Genomic DNA, 25,293 nt, shown 5'->3' on the forward strand with positions numbered 1-25,293 from the left:
TGACTAGTTGTTCCATCGCATTTGAGTTTATGAATTCTAGGAACCTTTGGGCTAGGGTGTTGGGGCTTGAGTAATGCTCCCAGTCTATGTTTGGGTAGTTGAAGTCTCCCAATATGGTGGTATTTGGAGAGACATTCATACTCTCCAGTGTCTTCAGGAAGGCTGAGTGGGGTTCCTGAGTTTGAGAGGGTGGTCTGTAGCATGCTACAAACTGTAGGGCAGTTTTGCCTACGGTTAGTTGCACATGGATGGTCTCCGATGCTTCATGCGTTGCCACTAACCTGGAGGTGTGGGTATCTTTGATGAATATGGATACTCCCCCTCCTTTTGTGGTTCAGTCCAAGTTTTGAGGCCGAAAAGCATGATATGAGGTATAACCTGGTAGTGCTGGGGTGCTCTCAGGAGCCTTGAACCAGGTTTCAGTCACTGCACAGACATCAATGTTCTCCATACTGAGGAGGGCTTCGAGAGCATGCATCTTGAGGTTTAGACTTATGGCGTTGAGCAGCATTACCCTTAGTTTTTTTCCAATTGTGTTTTCTAGGGAGGTGGGTTTGTCTTTTGAGCCTTGCCTAAAAAAGGCACTATGGGGATGGCAAGAGCCTTGGCCAATATCCGGAAGCCCAGGGGTGACAGGTGCACTCTCCTTGAGTTGAACATAAGACCTACTAGCATCAAGTCTTACTTATAACTATCATTTAGTACTTTATAGATTTTTAACAAATTTTTGAAACATCACATTTGCTTGTGCTCAGCTGATGACTTTGCTTTATGTTCTCACACCAGGTGCTTGGATACATTTCCTAGTACTGACAATGTGGTGAACCATAAGGGGGCACTGCTTTCCTGAGTGTGCCATCCTTCAGGTTAAGCTTTAACCAAGGTCCCATATTGTTGAGCTGGTGAAAGATCAGGTGAATGTAAAAGATCTCATGGCACTTACTGAAAAAAAGAGTAGGAGTTCATTATTTATACAGAAATTATATACAAATTAACATTTGAATGTTTACAAAGTTATATGCAAAGAGAGCAAAATCCATCTAAGTTATCCAACAGAAAAGAAATGTAAAAAAGGTCAGCATTTTCCTATCAGTTGATTGAGTTTTCAGAAACTTGTACTACATATGGTTGAGACCATATGACTAAGTTTTTGAAAACTCAAATCTTTTGAATGGAGATCGTGGTACAATGAAGATCGGGAAATTTACCCTTTTCCTCACTGTATTGCGATCTCAAAGTTGGCATATATAATTTGCAAGGGGTATGAGAGACATAGCCCCCCACATGGGGGGTGCAGGGGGGCAACATAAAAAAGGTAGATTTTGTGGTGTTTTTTTTTGATGTTCAAGTTTTCAGAAACTTGATCTTATGGTCCCTTAGATATTTTTTCAAGTTTCCGAAAAGTTGATCATCTGACATAGAACCATACATAGATACATTATCTATTTAAATAGTTTCACATTCTCCATTCGTCTTGCCAGATAATCAGTTTTAATCTTTTCAGTACTGTTGAGGTAGAGGTTCATTTGGTAATACATACTTTTATTTATAGTTTATATCCTGATCCCTATTTCTTTCCTGCAATTTACTTCCTATATTGGAAGTAGATAATTAAAGAAAAAAAGAAAGAAAGAAAGAAAAATCCGGAGAATCTTTGGATAAGAAACATTATAGATGTGGATAAATAGTGCTTGATGTACCTTAGAAATATGCCTATTTGTGAATCTATGAGCCATCCTTGGAAGATATCAGAACATTGCATCTGTTGTGAATTCTCAAATTATTTGATTTAGAATAGGTGCATATGTTATTTCTCAAATTATTTGATTTAGAATAGGTGCATATGTTATTTAGAATAGGTGCATATGTTATTCTGTGAAAGGGTATTTTTAATGCCTATTGCCAAGCTTATACTGAACAGTCTGTTTGTAAGTGTTCACTCCTGACATCTGCTTACTGTTGTTGTGTAGCTTACATGTTAATTCCATACCTGCATAACATTTCACCAGCAATCTAATTCCTCCCATCTTACTAAAATATAAAGGTTGATTCTAAAATGTCAAGTTATATTACATTTACTTTTGCAGCTGTGGCCCAGGTCATGGCTAAATATTCTCCACAAAGTAGCATTTTACTTAAGCACAGGTACAGTGCACTGGGACACATACAGGCATTCCTAGACACTGGCTCTAAATAGCAGCTAGTTAATACCAGTTCGACATTCTGTGCTGACATATTAAAATCATTTTGTTTCATTCATGTAAAACATGTTAACCAAAATGTTAACATGGCAGCAGCTATGTCATTTCAAGCAAATCACACATAATTTAAAAACTAATTTTAACAATAAAAAAAATTCATTGTCAATGTTGCTTCATTCAGCAAATTTTATTGAAGAAAATCTCTTGAAGCCTAGTGCATAGTGTAGATATTCAGAGATGGTCTTTGAATGGTGCAGATCAGCTCAGTCATTTTGCATATGGACTTACAATTTACAAACAGAACGTGAACTGATCAGCAATCACTCATTGAGCTGTAATGAGAAGCAGCATATGAAGCAGCTCAGTAAGTTCCTTGTTACAGTGCTGCACTGATTATCCAGCTAGAGCAGTCACATGACCAGCAGAGTGGTGGAGTGATGGTGCACAGCTTAACGACCTTGTGTGTCCTGTGTCAGTGTGTGCATTTGAAAAGATGAAGCCCCAGAGTGCCCGTGCATGCTGGCTGTGTATTACATCATTGGTACAGAGGCTTACACTGAATGGCCAAGTACATAAAGATACAAACTTTGCATTCCCGTATGCTGAGTGCATAGGCCGTGCCCATGGACTGGGGAATTAAATTTAAAGTGTGACGCAGCATGCAGGCATGTATAACTTCAAATGTCAAGGGTACAAGCTGCATCCAGGGGGGCTTTCATTTAAGTTGGTACAGCATGCATATCTGAGCCTTAAGTCACACAGACAGTGCAGGTTGTATTCAAGGGGAGGTGTGACTCAGCACACAGCATGCCTTTCAGACCCATGTGACATGTGTATGGAAACTGTAGTAAGCTTCCAGGGAGGGAGGGAGGTGGCATTTTATAGGCTATGCAGTTATGCAAGCTGTGTGTCTTTGTTACAAAAAGTCATAAGAAGCATCTCCTCACACAAGGGATTGCTGTTTCATTTTGTGTGTGTGTGTAATTGTGTGCAGGTGTGGGGGATTTCTAGAGCTCAGTGCCTGGCCATAACTTGTCCAGCCTGTGAACATCTTAGCTGCTCTTGACCACAAACTGCATTATGTGATGTATGATGAAACCTGACTAGTCTGTGCAGTTATTGGTCTGTGCTAATGCATTTCATTGCCAGGTAGGGCTACATCATTGTAACTAAATGAAGGATACAGTTGAGAGGTGATGTTGCTCTTGCATGCTGCTGTGCACAACAGCTCTGCATTATGCAACCTTCAAACTAGGTGTGCTGAATATGCAGTGTTCCCTCAGTGTTGTGGCTGTTCACACTGCCATTGTTTTCTGTTGTATACAGCACTGGGCAACACATTTCATAAAGTTAATTAATTGTATTTTTTCCTATATCTTTTATCCTTCCTGACAAACATCAGGCCTCTCCCTGTGAGACTAGAACCCATTCATTCCCCCATACTGGGCATCCACTGTGCAGAGATAAGAGCTGCTTGGAGGATCCATCTTCTAAGCATCCACATCTGTCCTTTATGCTCTTGCAGGCATTTGGCAATGAGGATACTCTTGGTATGGCCCTAACCTCTCCTTTGGGAAGAAGCTATGCAGCCCACATCACTACATGATCCACTATGTCTTTTCCACTTTAGGTCACTCTTCTGTGTTTATGAGCTGAACACACACTCCCTTGGACCACCCTTCTTCATCATGATGGGATCATGGCACTGGACAGTCCCAGACCACCCTCTCCCTGCCAACAGAGTAGATATGCTCATTTTCCTACACCAGCTCCAGCATGCATCTGAGCCACTAATCAAACCCAGATTGACTAGACTTTACTCAGGATCTTATCCCTCTGTGCCAACAGAGCTAGCTAGAAAGAATTGCATGGAACTTACTACTCATTCAAACATACTAATGCTCATTTGCATCTCATTTGAACTATGTGTCACTAGGATACTACGTTCTGCCATATTATTGGCTGAGATCAACTAGAATTGCTGTGTCTGACCAGCTGGTGTGTATGAGGGCAGTGATGATAATGCTATGACACTATAATGGTGCCAGATGTACAACAGGAACCTGTTGGGAGCACATTCAACTACTTTCTGGTGTGTGTGCATGTGTGTGGGTGTGTGTGGTGGTGTGTGTGTGTGTGTGTGTGTGTGTGTGTGTGTGTGTGTGTGTGTGTGTGTGTGTGTGTGTGTGTGTGTGTGCGCATGTGTGTGTGTGTGTGTGTGTGCGTGTGTGTGTGTGTGTGTGTGTGTGTGTGTGTGTGTGTGTGTGTGTGTGTGTGTGTGTGTGTGTGTGTGTGTGTGTGTGTGTGTGTGTGTGTGTGTGTGTGTGAGTGTGTGTCTGTGTTGTGCAGGAGGGTCATAGCCATGCTTAGGTTCATAGGTTCATAGGTAGGTACTGGGCTATCTGCCCGAAGGCATATATTAGCCAGCCACACTGTGTGGTATTCACCGCCCCTTTGGTTAGTTCCCTAGGCCCTAGATCTAGCAGCTAGTACCCTTGGCCCCTATCTAGTAGAGCTGTTGGTATGATCCCTGGTGTGATCTTTCTGTTACCCATCCACTCATCAAGGTTCCTCTTGAAGAGTGATAGTGAGGGGCTCTGTCTTATGTAGATCGGGACCTTGTTCCATAGCAAGGGAAGTCTTTGCGAAGGGAATCTATCCCTCCAGCATGTTCTATTCATTGTTCTGAGGTTTATATCCCTAGAGTGTGTAGCTCGAGTAGATTTTGTTTTGCTAAGATGGAGCATGTTCAACAGTTCTGGGTTGGACATGGCTCTGTATGTTAGACAGAGATCACCTCTGAGAAGGTGGTATGCAACAGAGAAAAGCCTTAGTTTTTTCAATCGTGCTGCATAGGGCAACTGTTTGAGGCCAGTAATCCTCTTAATGAGGTACCTCTGTGGTCTCTCCAGCTGCTGGAGATGCCTAGCCAGGTACATTCCAATTGGTGCATTGTACTCAATAATGGGTCTGATGAGGGAAGAGCAGAGGGGCACCACTACATCCTTAGATCTTTATGCGAACCCTTCTGTGATCAGATGGGTCACATAGAAGGATTTTCTAACCACCTTGGCAACATGGTTATCAAAGGAAAGCTGACTATCTACTTGGGTCCCTAGATCCCTTATTACTTCTTCAGATATCAGGGGGTTACCACCTATGTGGTAGTTTGTGGGTACTTTTTTTCCAAAGGGGATTACTATGCATTTTTTAGCATTTAGCTTGAGACCATGGCTTTGGCACCATGCATCAGTCTCATTAAGGCCCTTCTGGAGGATATGCATGTTGGCCGGAGACTCTATTATAGCACCCACTTTGCAGTCGTCCGCAAACTTGGTCAGCCACAGCCCTTCAGTGCTTGCCTGTACTTCTGAGAAGTATATGCCAAACAGGAGGGGGCCCCAGGACAGAGCCCTGAGGCACACCGCTCATTACTGGTCTGGATTCGGACATAGATCCCGCTAGTTTTACTTTGAGGGATCTGTCTGAGAGCCAGTTTGTGATCCATCTTGTGACGTAAGGGTTTATGCCCAGGTTGGTGAGTTTATCAATAATTCCCAAATGGGGAATGGTGTCAAATGTTTTGGCAAGGTCAAGCTAAGCCATGTGTACCTCCTTTCCCTTATCTATAGCCTGAATAACTGTCTCAAGGAAGTCCACCAGGTTCAGGAGGCATGATCTGCCCTTGACGAAGCCGAACTGTGTGGGGTCAAGTGTTTGGAGGTTCCCAATCTCTCCATTTATGAGTTCCATAATGATTCGCTCCATTGCCTTACAGATCAGACTGGTCAGGCTTATTGGTTGGTAGTTCCCAGGGTTGGTTGTGGGTCCACCCTTGTGCAGTGGAACCACCATTGCTGTGCGCCATTCTATGGGCACATATCCTGTCGAGAGGCTGAGACTGAACAGGGTATTCAGATGCAGGGTTAATTCATTTTGGAGCTCGCGTATGACACAGCCCGGGACACCATCTGGTCCCATGGAGGCAGTGTTTTTAGCTTTAGATAGAGCCTTATTAACCAACGTATCAGTAATAATTGGAGTTACACAATCCCCTGGAATAGTAATAGGCCCTGTAGGTGGTGGTGGTGGTGGGGGGTTTGCACTGAACCTATCAGCCAAGATGTTGGCAATGTCAGTGGGGTCAGTGTATTTTGTTCCATTTTGTACTAGCTCAGAACAGACCTGAGCACCACACTGAACTTTCTCCTTGTAATAGAGATCTATAATCAGATTGAAGATTTGTTGTAGTAGGTGGCAAGGTATGGAGTCTGCCTGTCTCTGAATTGCTTAATTAGTCTAATTCATGCCTTTAAGCCAATGGCATGTGTGCTATGCACCATGTTACATGTATACACTGCAGCCATAATGCACAACTATCTGTAAATGTAATGTTGTCCTTTTCCATACAATTGTCTGTGCAACATTCCTATGCAGTGAGTGCATCATGTGCCTTCGAATCTCATCCAAGCCATTATGCAAAAGAATGTTGTCAGCATCAGTGTTTGAGTAATGCAAGATGGTGCTGTGATGTGCTACTTAGCATTTGCTGTTAATTAACAAAACTACTGTCCGCCAGCATTCTTTCTGTTGTGACTAATGTGAGCTAATATTCATGGACACTGTTCCAGTACCACTTGGAAACGAGTTGTATGCTGTCTGAAGGGCATTCACATTAGAAGAATTTTTTTAAATATAAAAAAATGTTCAAGAACTAAATAATTTAAGTCTGTGGCTGCTGTTACTCAAACCATGAGAAGTAGGACCTGTCTAAAACAGAACTTAAAATCACTAGAATCAGTTGGAATTGCTAAAAATCTGTACTGACACTTTCAATTTTAGAAAGCCTTTTTACAGGCAAGAAAATCAAATTGCAAAGCATCAAAATGAAAAATGATGGCAGTATTATTCTGTTATGAAGTAACAATGCAAAACCTGACAAATGTGTCACACAGAATCTATATAGCTACATTCATGAAGCTGTATGGCATTTTCTTGTGGCAACCTTTTTCCTGATCGCCTTGTCAGAAGAATGTGACTAAATAAGGCTGTAAGAAAATGAAAGAGGAGGAGTGGAGAACATAAAATTATTCAGAAGTCTGGAACTTCCTGTGTTAAATATGTCTTTTTTTATATATTTGAAAAAAAAAAAGATTACTTAGCCAAGAAAAAATTCAGTAATGATACCAAACATGTGATACCAACTTCAGTCATTGGTAGTGTTAGGTCTTTCTGCCAAAAAGTCTGGACATTTTGAGCTGATTTGCATTTATTCCAAAATCCATTAAACCTCTGTTGCAGCAGAGAACTGAAAAGGTCTATGGCATGAATAACATTATTTCTAACCTACACTGTATGTTTATGTTCATGCAGACTTTTAATTAATTCCAGAAAAGTGTGATTGCTCTAGCTTAGCATCACTAACATGTATGTGTCGGAATCAATCTTTGAACTTACATGCTTAATACATTTAATAACATGGATAAATGTGTCTAAGTAAATGCATAGGAGACAGCATGATAGTGGACACTGGATAAAAATACAAATGACATGGTGTATCTTAGGGTTTTACTACTTGCTTTGAAAAACTCTGCTCTTACAAAGATGCAAGCTATGTCTTATTCTACATGTCTCTTTTTTTCTTTACTAAAACAGCAATATGACAATTGGAGGCCAAACCAGCCAGACAGCTTCTTTTCCTCTGGAGAAGACTGTGTTGTTTTAATTTGGCACGAAGATGGGCAGTGGAATGATGTACCATGCAATTACCACCTCACTTATACTTGCAAGAAGGGAACTGGTAAGCTTTACTCTTTTAGGTTTTAATGAAACTTTTGGTTTGTAAAAAGAATAATAACAGTCACCAGTTTCAAAGGGAGACTTTACACTGTGGTTGTCTTACTGGAAAGAGTTCATCATGACTTTTTGAAATTATTTGTATTTTCTTTGGGGTGCTTTCTGTGTGAGTCTGCATGTCCTCCCTATATTCACATGGGTTTCCTCCAGGTGCTCTGGTTTCCTCACACATTCCAAAGACATGCAGTCCATGAACTGGGTGCTCTAAATTGGCCATAGGTGTGAGTGTGCCTGTGAGCATGAAGTGTGGAAGAACTACCATGGCAGAGGCAGCCACCCAGTGGTTTAAACCTTGGCTGTAAATGATTGTTTCTGTTGAAGTTACATCCCATCCCCATGTGAAAAAATGGGAAACAAGGGTTGTGGGTGGATGGATGGATGGGTTATGCTTTTTACTTTAAAGGTGGCACTCAGCTCTACTATTTTGCTTCAGAGAAGGAGCAATAAGAACCATGCACTTTCTCTCCCTACTGCTGCAGATTCTGCTTAACTGGTTTCAGCTCATAGGTTCATAGGTTCATAGGTAGGTATTAGTCTATCAGCCCAAGGGCCTAAGTAAGCCTAGCCAACAAGGTTCCCTGGCTTACGCCACCCAAGAAAGTTAATTTCCTGTGCCCCTGTTGAGCAGAGCCACAAAAGTGCTCCCCAGAATATATTTCCTATTTCCCATCCACTCATCAAGATTTTTCTTGAAGAGTGCTAATGAGGAACTTTGCTTGACATAGATGGGTAGCGTGTTCCAGAGTATAGAAAGTCTCTGGGATAGGATTCTATCCCTCCAGCATGTCCTGTTTATTGTGGTGGCAAGATTTAGGTCCCTAGAGCGTGTAGCTCGCAGGGATTGGGATTTCTTTAGGTGTAGCATGTCCAACAACTCTGGGTTTAACATAGCTTTATATGTTAGGCAGAGAGCTCCTTGGAGTAGGCAAAATGCTACAGAGTAAAGCTGGAGTTTTTTGAGACGGTCAGTGTAGGGCATCTGTTTGAGGCCAGTAATCTTCTTTGTGAGGTACTTCTGTGGCCTTTCCAGCTGCTGCAGATGTCTTGTGAGGTACATTCCAAAAGGGGCATTGTACTCTATAATGGGTCTAATGAGTGCCGAGTAGAGGTGAACAATGACCTCTTTTTTTACTGGATGAGAACCCTTTTGTGATGAGGTGTGCCAAAGAGAAGGATTTTCTGACCACTGTGGCAATGTCATTATCAAAGGAGAGACTACTGTCCACCTGGGTCCCAAGGTCTCTTATCACACATTTGTCATTAAGTAGACTGCCATTTATGTGGTAGCTCATGGGTACGGAATTTTTACCAAGGCTGATGACAATGCACTTTTTGGCATTGTGCTTGAGGCCATCCCTCTGACACCAGGCATCTGTCTCAGTGAGGCCCTTCTGTAGGATGTCCACATCATTTGTGGACTCGACTATGGCTCCTAGTTTGCAGTCATCTGCGAACTTCATTAGCCAGAGGTCTTCTGTATTAGCCTGTACTTCAGAGAAGTAGATACCAAATAGAAGAGGTCCCAGGACTGAACCCTGTGGTACTCCACTTGTCACTGGTTTGAAGTCAGATTTGGAGTCTGCAACTTTTACAGTGTGAGTTCTGTCAGTGAGCCAGTTGGCAACCCATCTTGTGACGTAGGGATTTTTGCCTAGTAAGTGAGTTTAGCTATAATTCCAGAATGGGGAATGGTGTAGAAAGCCTTGGTGAGGTCAAGATAGGCTGTGTGAACCACCTTACCCTCATCTATGGCTTTGGTGACTGCTGCAAAGAAGTCGATCAGGTTCAGAAGGCATGATCTGCCTTTCACAAACCCAAACTGGGTGGGGTCCAGAGTTTGGAGGTTATCAATGTCTTTGTTTATGAGTTCCATAATGATATGTTCCATGGCCTTGCAGACCAGGCTCATCAGGCTAATAGGGCGATAGTTCCCAGGATCAGTGGTGGCTCCCCCTTTGTGGTGTGGGATAACTGTTGCTGTGCTCCATTCAGTGAGCACAAAGCCTGATGTGAGACTATGATTGAACATGGTGCTTAGGTGGGGAGCCAGTTCGTTCTGAAGTTTGTGTAAAACACAGCCTGGGATGTTGTCTGGTCCCATGGATGCTGTGTTTTTGGTTTTAGAGAGTGCAGCTTTTACCTGCATAGATGTGATTAATGGGACTCTGCATTCTTCCTGTATAGATATGGGCCCTTTAGGGGGTGAGAGGGGGGTAAAGTTAGCACTGAACCTATCTGCCAGGATGTTGGCAATATCAGTTGGTTTTGTAATTTTCATGCCATTGTGCTGTAACTCAGAGCAAATCTGGGTGTTGCCATTGATATTCTTGTCATAACTATAGAATGCTTTGTGGTTGCCCTTAGAATCAGTGGCAATTTTGTTTTCATAGCTAGCTTTGGAGGATCTTATAAGGGATCTCAGCTTCTTACTGAGGCTGACCAGGAAGCTCCTCTACTCATGGGATTTTACTCTCTTTCACAACAGTTTCTTCTTTCTGTTGTAGAGTTTGTTTATGGCAAGGTACCACCAGATTGGCTTCTTTTTTTGGAGGATAGTGTCTTGGTTCTATTTGGGATAGCATGATCCATGCACTTGTGTAAGAGCTTATAGAGTGCATTTGTGTAGGATTCAGCAGTTGTAACTGTATTGTCCGTCTGCATGGGTGTCATGATGTTCGCCACTTCTGTCTTAAGAAACATGAAGTTGGCTTTGGAGAAATTTTTTTATTGTGCTTTCCTTAATGGTGGGTGGGGGTGGGATGCAGATATCTAGGGTGATTAGCTTATGGTCGGATCGGAACAACGAGGAGGTGACTTCAGGTGTGGAACACCGGTCACTCGTGTTGGTAATGACCAGGTCTAGGATATTGTTGCCCCTGGTGGGGGTGTGGATAAGTTGATCCAGGGCACTGGAATCTATGAATTCCAGAAATCGTTGAGCAAAGGAGTTGGTACATGAGTAGTTTTCCCAGTTAATGGTGGGGTAGTTAAAAATGCCCATTATTAGGGTGTTTGGTTGAACCCTAATATTTTCCAGTATATTAAGAAAAGAGGCGTGTGAATCCTGGGGCATGGTGGTGGATCTGTAGCAAGCTACAATTTGGATTGCAGTTTAGTGCAAAGTTAGTTGCACTTGAATAACCTCAGATGCATTATGCCGCGCAACTAGCTTGGAGGTGTGGATATCCTTAATGAGTATGGACACACCTTTGCCTTTGGTGTTCTGGTCCAGGGTAATGGCCGAAAAGTGTGGTATGAGTTATAGCCTGGTAATGCAGGGGTGCTCTCTAGAGTCTTGAGCCAGGTCTCAGTCACTGCACAGATATCAATGTTCTCCATTTTAAGGAGTGCCCCGAGTGAGTGCATTTTTAGATTTAGACTTCTAGCATTGAGTAGCATTACCCTCAGTTTTTGTTTGCCTGTTCCTGTTATGGTGGTGAATTTGTCATTTTTTCTTTTCATCCGAGGTTCCCTGACAATCACTATTTAACATTTCCAATTTATTTGCTGCTGCCAGCCATTTCTGAAAGTATATTCTATGTGGACACTATCCTTTATTGATGCAATACTGCTTTATATTACTCAGAATATTTAGTTAACATCCCATGGCTTCTCATTCCTAAATATCTGCTCTGGTAGGTTGCATGATATATGAAGAAAGTTAGCAGTGTGTGTGTGTGTGTGTGTGTGTGTGTGTGTGTGTGTGTCTATATATATATATATATATATATATATATATATATATATAGTGAAGTATTTTTATTGTCCTTGAGTTTTTGGATCACATTTACAATGTCTGATTTTCCACAAGGGTTTCAGTATCTTTTATTCTTCTGCAGTCAATTCTGAGGTGAAGAGGAGTGAATTTTGAATGCTATTTATTTATTTATTTATTTATTTAAATAAAAACATTTTGAATACAACTGACAGGATAATTAACCACTGACGGTACAATGCAAGCCTCTTACCAACTCCTGTTCTTACAGGATGGCATTTTAGCATGTCTGAGTAGTAATTCAAAGAACCACTGTTTTGTAAAGCAGCACAGGTGGTTAAGGTAATAAACTGCTGATAAGCTGCTCTGGGTTTGATTCTTACAGTCTCCTTTTCTCTACTGTGCAAAGGGGACAGTCCATTACACAGATAATGCTCTCAGTAACCCCTTAAATGAGGCATTTGTACTTGTTGCTTAGTTAACAGATTATTATATATAAATAAATTACCACCTCTTTCTCCTCTCGACTTGGGCAGAATGAGAAATTCTAACACCAATGTACTTAATGTTGTTAGATGTGAGTCTGGCTAATTTGGCTGTAGTTGGGTTTTGCATTCACAGTCTGCATTTAACACAACAAGAATGCAATGGCAAATCAAAAAGTTACATGAAACCACATCCACATATTTCAGCATTAAATGCAAGCTTTCACTAATTGTGTGTATACTAGCAACATGTCAGATACTCAGCACAGCATACTGTAAATTCCACAATTTCAAAATATAAGTGCAATTAACATTTAAAAATAACAAACTTTGCGAGTTAATGGCATACACTAAATTACTGTTCTGTGGGGAGGCAAACTTTTTGAGTTAATGACACACACTAAATGGATTTTCTGTGGGGGGGGGGGGTTGAGTTCCTAGCCCTCCACATTATTAGAGCTGCCTCCCATACCCTCACTATTTATGTATGTACTAACTCCAAGATTGCTGTTCATGAAGGATATTTGGTCTTAATTTTGCAAAACCTTTTTGTTTTGCTAATTGTTGACATAGCTCCACTGCATTTACAAGCTAGGTATCCATTATAATGTATTTTGTTTTCACTACATCTGTGTTGTCATGCAATAGCTTTGGAAGCAACACAACCAATACAGAGACATTTTCTATTGGCAGTTGATGCACTTTTAAATGAAAATTAAATCTTTAGCTTATTTTCTCCACAAAATTAAATGTATTTATTGCCTACTTTCAAAGTACGGTATAGATATTGTAACCACCACAGGTACCTGACACCTTACTAAATAGCAATTCTCTGAAAGTTGTAGTAATGAATGCAAAATTCAGAAATGTTGAAACTTTACAATGTTGAGCTCAAAATACATCCAAATAGCAGTACATGTACCACATATGTATAATGTGTCAGAACACAGCCAGTAAACAAAAAATATCACTCGATTGTTAGTGAAACTTGGAAACATTTGCTAACATGGATCCTGTTGGGGGGGGGGGGGCAAGTCCATCTTTTTACACATGTAGGGGAGTAGATATTTTAAGTTCAATATTTTAATATTTTAGCATTTTGGCACTTCACCGTTGTACATTCAGTATTATAACTTGCAGTATATTGCTTTTCAGTAGGTTGACATTCACCCAACTCATAAAATGTAGGATTGCAGTTTGCCCTGTATTTGATTCACTAGTAGCCTGGTGTCATTTTGTGCCTAACTGTAAACTCCTCAGACTTTTAAAGGACTGTTTTATAACTAATTTGTATTTCATGTAGTCTGCTGACTGCACTTCAAAATGAGGCAAAGGGCAAACTTGTTATAAATATCTGTGACATCAAAGAGGTGCATAACAAATTGTGTTTATGCATGGCTTAGCAGTGTTATTCTCTAACCTCACAGTAGAACATGGACTGTAGTCAGCAAATAATAGCAGTGAGTAGCAAAAAATAAAACTAAAAAAGAAAGAATTAGTATTCTTTTAAATTGTGCACAGCTGTGCAAACAGTGTGACTGTGTGTGTGTGTGTGTGTGTGTGTGTGTGTGTGTGTGTGTGTGTGTGTGTGTGTGTGTTTATCTATGCACAGCCTGCGATTGTTTGGTGCTCCATTCAGGATGAATATTCCTTGCATCCATCAGTCATGCTGTGATAAATTCCACTTCCCTGTGACTCTGCATTGGATGAAGCAGGTAACTGGAGTGTGAACATTTGAATGAATGCATGAACATTTTAATGAAACTGAGTAAACGGAGAAAGAGTATTAGTGCTTTTCTGTATTTAGCACAGTACAGAGCAATGCAGAAACACATCATTTAATAAGCATTGTTTCTCCATTAAAATGTGAGATTGTGACATGTTCACACAAAACCTCATATTCTATGTAATCCCAAATTATAACTTTAGCCTTAATAAACTCATTTTCCCCACTGCTGATTTAGAAATGCATTACAGTACTTTATTTTATTTTACATTTGTTTACTGGGTTGTTAAACTGATCACAATTGAAAATAAGCAAGTATTATCCAGCTGAAGTAATTCAGAATTAATAAAAAACTGAACAGAAAGAAACCATATATAAAATGTATAGTTATCAACTCATAGATGTAGCAACAATTATGACAGAAATGTACATTTTACAATTTTACATGATAATATTTCAGGTTTATGATTGATTAATATAAGTATTTCTCATCCCTCAGTTGCTTGTGGTCAGCCTCCTCTGGTGGAAAATGCCAAGATATTTGGAAAAATGAAGGGTCGATATGAAATAGGTTCTTTGGTTCGATTCCACTGTAAGGATGGTTTTATCCAGCGCCATGTTCCAACAGTGAGGTGTCAAGCAAATGGAAAGTGGGAAAAGCCTGCCATTTCTTGCACGAGTCGTATGTATTAAATTCTACTTAGATTTTTAAGAAGCTGTCTCCTACAAATACCTTTAGATAAACACTTAAGTCAAACTCTAATAGATGCTTAGAGAACAGAAAGCCAAGCAAGTGCTGTAACAAATGTTCACTGTTGTTTAAGATGACTCTTTAAATTTTTGAATCATTGGTTTTCTCAAAACTATTAACATTAAATGAAGTACTCCTTTGATGTGAGACAAACGTTTTTAGATTAAAGATTTGACAGCAGCCTTCTACAGCTAGACCATGCCAAAAGAGTATTACACTGTTCACTGTGTAATATACATAATTTTTACTTAAAAAGAAATTCATGTCAGCCTTCATGGATGTCAGCATAATTAATAAACGCATTCTTTACATGTCTATGCAGTAGTTATCTATCTAGAAATCTGCCACTCTCCTTGTCTACTTTCTGTCTTTTTTCTATTAAACAAAATGTCATAAAATGTATAAATTGACACCAAATAGGATAATGTAGTGGGAATACATAGAACTCACAAATATAAATATTTGATAATGAATAATATTCAGAAGATTTTAAGGCTTACAATTAAACGATTTTTGAAGGTTGCAATTGATAACCTTGCTTTGGCTCAGGAAACTGTCTTGCTTTTTGTCAAGACTTACATGTGGCATATTATACAGAAGTCAAAACTGAAACATCAAAGAATGTGTAAATTAATAGAGGGTAGAAGTGATGGGGATACTGGTAAAACAAATGTTTGCAGTAGCAGCATTGCATGTTTTCTGCAGAAGCACAGCTGCTCTCTGTGGCTTATTAGATGCAGTGATATACAACATCATGGCACTAAGTGTTTGCATTTCCAAATGGTCATATTTTACTTCACAAAGAAATATCATGGCACTCCATAATGGACTGCATAAATTAAGCAAGGAGTTAAGAAAAAACACTATCAGGATCAGAACACATGTGTAAGGTGATACAGGGGTCTACTAGTCTACTTGTGTGTGCTAACATTAACCTTGCTGTTATTCCTAACATCAACCCTACACAGTATATTAAAACCTTTCCCAAACAGTTCCACTAAACAAGAAGCAAGCACAAATGCACACACACACACACACACACACACACACACACACACACACACACACACACACACACACACACACACACACACACACATATGCGTGTATGTACACAGCACTTAACACATCCCCTTACCTGGCCCTTACTCTCATCCTAACCCACAAACTCACACACACACACACACACACACACACACACACACACACACACACACACACACACACACACACACACACACACACACCTAATGCAAATCTTTTGGAGCATCCAACTTCACTGCACACATGATTCTGTTTGTGTGCATGGACACTTTAGTGTAGCCAATCAATTATCTTATCTAAAAAAGTTGTGAAGATACATAATTATCCCAGACATAGGGACATGCAGATCCATCCCCACACACAATAAATGGAATCAGGGAAAAAAATGAAACTCTGCGGCAGATATCTAACCAATAAGTTTCCATGCTGCTGCTGTTTCAGCCATAACAGGTGTTACACTGAATTTGAGTAAATGATAAACTTAACCAAAACAAATTCGGTCTCTAAGTTTACACTTTTCATTTGCCCTTATGCTGCAAATTAGCTTTAATCCACTGTCAGGAAAGGATGACTCAACTGAAAGTGTTTACAGGAATGGTACTGGTTGGTTGAAAATTAATTCAATTGTCTGGACTTAACTTTTTTTATTTAAATGGTTTCGGGTGTTCCTGGGGTATGAGGCCTGTGAACAAGTTTCAGTGTAAAACACATTTCATTTAAGCTGTCCTACATGAAAATGCAGCAGTCAGATTCACCAGGCATTTTTCTATAACCTGCAATACAGGCATATATCAGGGCAGTTGTGCTCTAGTTATATACCCATTAATGACTGATTATTTGGCAAAAGAAATGTAACACTAAAACTGTCATGCTAATGTTGTTTCATTTTTATACCTTTTGTAGCATCTGCATATCAAAGAGCTCATGCAGAGAGGTACTATGCAGCTAGCAGGCCAGGAAAGAGGAGCTCAACAGATTTATTGAAACATCAGCATCGCTGGACCAGGACATGGCAGGATTCAAGGCACTGATGAAAGAACAGCAGGAGACCGGTTCTCACTGTCCTAGTCAAAATGCTACCTTACAGTGCCTTCAATAACACTTCTACAAGTATTAAGAGTGGATTGGAAAGAACAGACTACAGTGTTACAACACAGCAGATAACTACATCTGCTAAACTGATTGAAGTAGTGGGATTCAAACCTGAAGTCAGCACCATTTCCAGCCTACTTTTATTGCAGTGTCTTTCTTGTGTGTCATTTCTTTACTGTTAGTTTTACTTTAGCTAGTTTAATTTAGAGCCAAGGAAAATGTAAATAAGTTGACTAATGCTGCTTGACTCTTTAATGTGTCCTGTATATAAAATTAAATACTCACACTACTGTTAATGACTATTTAATTTTGGATTCACATGCTGGGTGATTTGAGGGTATGTGCTCATATTTTTGCTGCCTTCTTGTATGCATTATAGGATGGAAATGGTTCATTTGACTTCATTTATAAACTGTGTATACATGATGGAATCGTGAGAAATGAGGACTGCAGTATGAAACACTTTAAATGTCATTTTTTTTGTTTACCAGTTAGAGAGGGAACAGCATTGACATCCTCAATGTATGACCTTTCAAAGCCAGTTGGCTCATCAGAGGTCCAAACACTAATACACTAACGTCTTGAGACATTGCAGACTTTTGTGGCTCTAAGAACACTATCTACATTACACTACGGTATGCTGCATTTTTAAAGGGGATATAAACCCACTTTTTGTAAAGAAAAATAAATTAAATAATTGTGTATATACCCATGTTAATCCATTTTTATAAAAATGAATGTTATTGAATGCGCAGCGCCTAAGCATATTTCAATGAAGTAAAGCCATGCAGGATTAATTTATTGGATCTGCTATATTTACCTTGAATATAATAAGTAAGTTTATTTTGTTTTCAAGTATTAACCCCAGTCACACAGGCACATATAGGTATCAGTTTTGCCATTATTTAATTTTAGAAAATTAAAGCCATTTGTACAAAATGTAGTAATGTCTTTAGCTATGTGTTGGATGCAAATATCTTTTATTATTCATAGCAATGTTTTGAAGATCTGTTGCACAAAAAGACATGCTAAAAGGTATATTTCTAGAAACAATTTACCTTGTTGTAACATTGGTGGGCTGTTTATATTTTTTACCTTCAAGGCATAACCCACCTTAATGTAAAAAGTTTGTCAGTCTGGGGAAATACTACTGTAGAAGACTTGAAATGTATTTTTAAGGCACTACCAGATGGCAAGTGATATTACATTTGACTATTCACCATCAAACATTCAAAAAAACATTTAAGCACTAGTCCCTGTTATTACAGGATACACTACAGACTTATAGACTGTGAAAAAGTTAGGGCTAATTTAAGATTCTAGTGGTAATTGTGGCCTTTGCCAAGGCCTTACTGGTTGCCACATATGAGGAACTTTGCTGTTAAATAGCTGTGGAATTAAAGATATTAGGAATATGTAAAGGTTTTCTGTGAGCATAGCCTGCTTACTAACCAGGGAAGGCTGAATTGCAGACTTTTGCAGTGTCAGACTGCTGTAAAAGTGAGATAACTGGTCTATTTTGACCATTTTAATAAACATTTTGTCTTGGTTGGCATATCTGTATTAGTAAGGAACTAGATTCTCCACCGTCCATTAATTAAACTGGCATGGCTGCTCTACATATTTTGTGCTCATAGCAGACTCTCAGTGTTGGGAAATTCCTTTACCTGCTGCGCCAAATGTATTCAGACTTTTGTTTGTTAATGACAGCAATACATCACTATGCTGATTTCTGTGTCTTTTTGTTGCCATTTCAATGCACATAGTACTTTTTTGTATTTATATTATAACTTGTATAGTTTTTAATGTGAATGTTTGGGAATTTTGTGAAAAAAATGTCTAAAATACTTTGTAACTTTTTATACTTGCTTCTGTTTCACCAAAGAAATGTAAACAATCCTGTTTTAATTCACTTTGCATTGTCCCAGTTCTTTCATTTAAATGTAAAACTTTTGCCATCTATTTCGCAGCTGTCTCTGATTATTATGGATATCACTGGTATTAACGGAAACAAACCCCCTGTTCTCTTCAGCCTGTTGCTTGAATTGATGTTAGGTAGTTAAAAACATTTGAAAGTTTCTTTATATTAAACAAAATTTTTCTATTCATATTGTTTTTGTTGCAGAGTTTTCCCTGTTCATTTGATTTTGGAGAAGTCTTTTGAAAAGTTGAAAATAGTGATGAATTTAAAAACAAGTAACACATTAAAATAATAAGATGCACTACCAATTCACAGACAGAAAAGACTAAATCATTCCTTACTGACTGACATAACAGACTCAATTTTATGAGAATTGGTATGTGTTTTAGTTTCTCTTTCAAGTAAAATGTTTTTTAAAGCACAGCATGACACAAGAGTATGAAATAACATACACATTTTCAGTGGCAGAAAAAGAGATTCTCTCTCTTTGCAAGATAATTACTTTAGCATTTTATGATGAACCATTGACTGTTAGAGATAGAAAATATATGAAACTGGTTCACTTAGGTGACACGTCATTGTTCCAATCAACTTCTCCTGCCATGGGTCACAGAAGTAATAAACTGAGCATAGCAGATCAGACCAGATATCCCTGTACCCAGTAGTATTTCATAGTTTATCACTAATAATCAACATAAATTCTCAGGCAAGCTGAAATACATCACCTCTGGGATTAACTACAACCTTTCTTCCTTTTTCAATTTCTCCAAATGTTATGACTTTGTATTACTGAAACAGAAATGGCCATTATCTTGAGTCAAGTTATGATCAGAGTTCATGAAATTATTATTGCTTCAGTCTTTTGTGTTTACCAAGAGTGCTCTTCTCTGTAACTGCAATGTACCCACAGTGGTGCAGTGATTAGTGTTGTCTCCTCACAGCAAGACGTTCTCTGGTTTGATTCTTGGCTGGGGATCCTTCTGTGTGGAGTCTGCATATCCTGTCTGTGTTCAAGTGGATTTCCTGCCATGTTCCTACCCATGCATCTGGAGCATTTCTCCCTGGGCATCTGCTGAAAATGGGATCTGTCCCAGTTGGACTTTCCTGGTAAATAAATAAATTGCATTTTTCTGCAATTCACATGGAGTTACATGTACTGGTAACATTTTAAATACTCATGTCTTCCTGGTTTAATTTCCTCAAATCTTTTGGGTTTCCAGTACCATGATGGGAATGGATCCGGTTCATAAGTCAAAGTATGATTAAAGTTTGTGAAACTAGTATTGTTTTAGTCTTTGATGGTTATCCAAGAATACTCTTTTCAGTACCAGCAATGCTCCCAGAACTGCCTTCTTCTGCAGTTCATACAGGGTTGCTTGCATTGGTAGCATATTCAAGTACAACTGTAAATTCTTATTACACCCATTGCTCCTACTACTGTTGGAGCTGTCTGTGTATCTTTCTTCCACATTGCTCTTGTTTCTACCAGTAAATCCTGCTATTTTATTACTTTGTGCCTCTCTGTATGGAAGACACTCCAATTACTGTGTGAAGAAATTTTAATTATCAATGCAATTATTGACTTTTTTTTCATGGACTACTATCTGTTTTTTCTGCTCTATTTTTTAGACTGTTGAGTAATGGGTGATTTGATTTAAACTTCATCATTCTATATAATGCTTTGTGGTTCATGTTTCTAATGCTTCTCAGCTAGTTCCCATATTCTAGTGCTTGAGCAATCCCCAGTGTAGCAGTCTTACTGCATTATTGTGCATCTCGCTTTGAAAGTTCTCTGCCATGAGTGTATCATACCAAGCAACAACATGTGTCACTGTTTCCAGTTCTGTTTTATAGAACCTGCATTTGTCTGCTTCTGTCAACCTTTCAATGAATTTTGTAATCCAATATTTAAGTAGTCGACTATTCCGGGCTGCCATTATTAGCCTTTCATCTTTTGGTTTCATTTCACCTTTCCTAACCATTCCTGCATCAATTCTTGACCAATGTGAGGTTGTTCCCCGAGATCTTTGTACTTGCCAGTGTACTTATGGCTCTTCCATTTTTCTTTCCTTCTTATCTGATCATTTTCCTTATATGCTTTTTTTTTGGCACATTCACCTGCTGTCCAAGTTTTGTCAAGGTCTGGTTTGATTTCCATTCAATAATGACAACTAAACTAAGCAAAGATGTCATCTTAGGCTTCTTCTCATGTTTTAAAACATTCATTACATTTCAGTTGTGTGAGGTCAGCAGATATGTATGCAGTCCTGTGATTGCAGATCTATACATGTAATCAATTTTGAGGAGGCTCATACCTGCTTCAGAATGGGGAATATGTAGTCTTGGCTCTGTTTTTATAAATCATTTGATAAGCATGAAGCATCCTTCTTGTTTTCCTGTCCAACTGATCTAACACCTTTTGAGGCCAGTTAATCACTCCAAAACTGTATGTTAGGACAGGAAGAGCAAATTGGTTTATAGTTTGAAATTTCTTCCTAGATGTCAGAACTGTTTTTAGTATTAATTTTAGACTTCTAAAATATTCCTTACTACATTTTATCCACATTTGTTCATTTTTTTTGTTGATCCTTTATCAGCTCCCAAATATTCATACACTCCCACTTGCTCAAGTTCTTTAATATCACATTCCTGCTCCAGGCTGATGTTTTCTTGGTGCTACAGCTTTCCTGCTTTAAAGGTTGCTTTTGCACATTTATCAAGACCAAATGACATTCTTATATCATCTGAAATAGTTTTGACAACTTGCAGTTGTGCTTTCAGTTCCTCATCTGGAGAACTATATGGTTTTAAAACATCCACAAAAAGAAGATGAAAAGTTCTTACACTTTGTTGTTTTCTGGGAGCCAAATTGTAGCCAGCCAACACCTAATGTACCTGCAGGAGGTGCCTAGAATGCATCATTACTAGTTGTTCTAGCGACCTTATATGACTCCTCCTAACCCAAAGTGGCTGCAGGTCTGCTCTGCAGTCTTCCTCTAATACCAAACTTCTCATGTTGTCATGAAAATATGCCAAGCAACTGGTTGAAGGAAAACTGGAACTGCCACTCATTTGCTATTCCAAAGTTACTGTTCCCATCTTCCTTTCCACTATGAAAAGATCCATTAACCATGACACTCAGACAGTGTTTTTTGCTTTCAGAATTTCAGTTTGGATTTCATTTACTTCCACAGCCATGAAACCTTAGAACAGTCTAGCCCCAATACTGTTCTTGTCTACAGAAATGTACCTGGTCTGGTGAGTTGCTTTTGACATTACTTCATTTAATGACAGCATGCCAACTAAGTTCAGAAGTTCCTCATTGTGTCCTTTCTACCTAAAATATGTATCTAAATAAAATAAGACTTTCTTCTCCTTTGTTGGGAACAGCCAGGACAACTGATGGCTCCTCGACAGTGTGAATGGCATGCAAGAAACATCTGTGAAGCCACTCAGCCATCTACAAGTCATTTTCTATGGCTTTGACAAACTCTTTGCATTGTCAGATCTTCCCTTTGGTGACTGTTACAGTTGCCATTTAAGCCTATCAGCAGCTGTTAGAAAAATCTAATGACCTAGTCCACCATTCTAACACTGTATGGAAGATCTGTTTTTTTCTTAACACTGTTGCCTACCAGCTTCCCAAGGGTTACTGCACAGCAAATACCCATCACCTTTTGACTGCACCTCATTGCTGTCATATCAATGATTAAGACCCTCAACAGGCTGACTTTAGATTTTACATATCCAACCTTTTCCATGTTTATGGAAGAGATTGTTTTAGAATTGGTGGTAGCTGAGCTCATCCCATACAGAAGCATCTGCAAGGTGTTCTAAGGACCCCCTCACTATACCTTTTTTGCTTCTAAGGTCTGTCCAGCAATTGCCCTAACTACTTGAGTTAACTTCCTGTAAAGTTTTTATCAGTTGATGTTTAGCTCCTTTCCTGATCTCAGAAACAGTAAACCGATGATGTCGTCAACACCACGTCTCCACAAAAGCTCGGACAGCCAAATAACTGAAATCTTCAATTTATTCCGTACAAAAAAGTTTGACAAAGAGCACAAAACAAGTGGTTAAGCGCTTTCGTCTGCAATACATCAGACTTCCTCAGAACCATATTTACAATTGTAACAGCCCTATTTAAACAAATTTTGGCGCCAGTGGTCACATGACCCCATGTTGTTCCTTAAAGAACCACACTCCAAAATAAAACAGTTCGAAATTACATCCATCAATAAGGGCTTATACCTCAAACATCCGTGGCAAAAACCAGGTTCTCATGAATTCATAAAAAATACATGCATACAAAATACATACATAAAACGTTCAAAGAACAATCAATACAATACTGTACATTGGTGTCAAACCAGAACACAGTATAACAATAGTGTAACAATAATCATCAGCAATTGTCATCCACAAGTACATAAAAATGAATGAAACCTATCTCTATATTTCCTGCTGTCACTACACCTAGTACAGTAATTTAAAAACTAAATGTAGTGAATATAATAAGACCTAAAAATATATTAAATACAACAGTGTATATGTGTAATAGAAAAAGTGCTGAATCAAACTTACATGAGTGTTGTCACCCTACATATACTCCTAAAATTTTGACCATAATCAAGGAGATGTAAATAACTATATGTAAAAAATGAGAATATTGTGAAATGTTATGATACCAAGTGATAGGGTTCCTGAGATAAAAAGAGTATAATGTCACCCGTTAAACAAGAATGGGGGAAGCAAAATATGTTGAATGTATTGAAATATTAAAAACTGTACTTCAGTAAAAAGTACTTAGAGTAGTCCTTAAATGTATTACTACATAAATTACATAATGTTAATATTATTTGACGACAAGTGAATCAATGTAAAGAATTGTAAAAAATTGTAAAAAATTATAAAAAATTGTTGTAAAACAAGGTAATAGTATTAATAAATAGATGATGAATAAATAAATATAAAAGAGTATAAATATGAGAGTTTATGATAATAAATATGTGAATATATAATTACATAAATATATGAATATATAAATGTGTTGATATATACATGAGTACGTGTTCACTTCCAAGATATATATTGAAGAACACTCTAAACTCTAGTTCAAAACTCCAAGAATACTAAAAATACTAAAAATACTAAAAATACTAAAACTACCAGATTGACTTAAAGAGTTGTCCTAAGAAGTTAGTTTGAAAAAATGTTCACATATTTAACTGTAGGAAGGGTTTTATACTTATAAAATCATTTAATCCATGGTAAGTTGTTGCATCACATAGGATCTGCCATCTACTTTCCAATGCTGATAGTCTATTCTTCCAGTTGCCTTCGCTGCTACCAATACTGATTTGGTCTATGATGGCAAACCTGAAACTGTGATTGATTCCTTTCTCACAAGTGTGTCTACTCAAAGCATTGTTCGTGTCTTTCTTTTTAATCTTATATAAATGCTCATATATCCTGGTTTTAAACTTCCTTTCAGTTTTACCTATGTAGTAAGCTGAACAGGATGTGCAAGTGGCGAGGTAGACTACTCTCTGGGTGTTACAATTCCCCGTACAGCATTTTATATATGTTTTCGTAACATTGTTTAGTTTTATAACTTTGCTTGTATTAATGTGATTGCATTGTCTGCATGATCCACACCTTGAAGTACCTCTGGCCTGATTTTTATATACCCTTCCTTGCTCAAACAAATGTTTCAAATCTGACGCTGTTTTATATACTATTCTAGGACGTTTGTCCACAATTCCACCCTCATTCTCATTCAGTGATAAAATGTCCCAATACTTGTTCAAAATTTCCTTGACTAAGTTAGAATAAGGATTGAATCTAATCACACACATAAGCTTGTCACATACCCCTTCATTTTTGTTTTTGTTGACAAATGGGACTCCCAAAAGTGGTTTGTATTTTTTACCCCATTCGCCTTTGACATACAACATAATGTTATCCAACATATCATTAGGATAACCTCTGTTCACAAACATATCATATATAGTTGTCAATTCTGTTTCCATAACTTCCTTGTCAGAAGACATACGGGCAGCTCGGATGCACTGCCCTTTAAATACATTGCTAAATATATGGGGAAGATGATTGCTACCATAGTTGAGATAATCATTTGAGAAAGTACCTTTTCTATATATTCTAGACATGAAGTTCTTCCCATTGTTCCCAATGTAAGTGTCTAAGTATGGTATCCCTACTTTGTCAATTGAGTGTGTGAATTTCAAAAAAGTTGTGGTGTTGTTTATATAGTCCATAAATTTTGTAACCTCATCCATAGAACCATTCCATAATATGAACAAATCATCCAAAAATCTGGTGTACAATTTAATTTTACTAAAAAATTCACTTTTAAAAATATACTCCATTTCCCATTCCAACATAACCATGTTAGCATAGATCAGGGCGCAAGATGCGCCCATGGCTACCCCTTTCGTTTGTCTAAACAGTTCACCTTGGAATTGTAAATAATTATGGTCAA

General features: G+C 38.5%; 1 protein-coding gene across 2 annotated transcripts in view; it reads left to right on the forward strand.

The window, feature by feature from the left end:
• The window catches only part of VCAN (versican), a 401,734-nt gene extending 382,754 nt beyond the window's left edge, over positions 1-18,980 (forward strand). For both annotated transcript variants that reach the window (XM_044064259.1, XM_044064260.1), the window contains 3 exons: positions 7,857-8,001; positions 14,483-14,665; positions 16,682-18,980. In XM_044064259.1, coding sequence (XP_043920194.1) covers positions 7,857-8,001; positions 14,483-14,665; positions 16,682-16,809 — 456 coding nt within the window. In that variant the 3' untranslated portion in view covers positions 16,810-18,980. The remainder of the gene's footprint in view (positions 1-7,856; positions 8,002-14,482; positions 14,666-16,681) is intronic.
• Positions 18,981-25,293: the final 6,313 nt, after the last annotated feature.

This window comes from Protopterus annectens, chromosome 2.part2, assembly GCF_019279795.1.
Source record: "Protopterus annectens isolate FY-2018-M chromosome 2.part2, PAN1.0, whole genome shotgun sequence".
In the NCBI taxonomy this organism is placed as follows: Eukaryota; Metazoa; Chordata; order Ceratodontiformes; family Protopteridae; genus Protopterus; species Protopterus annectens.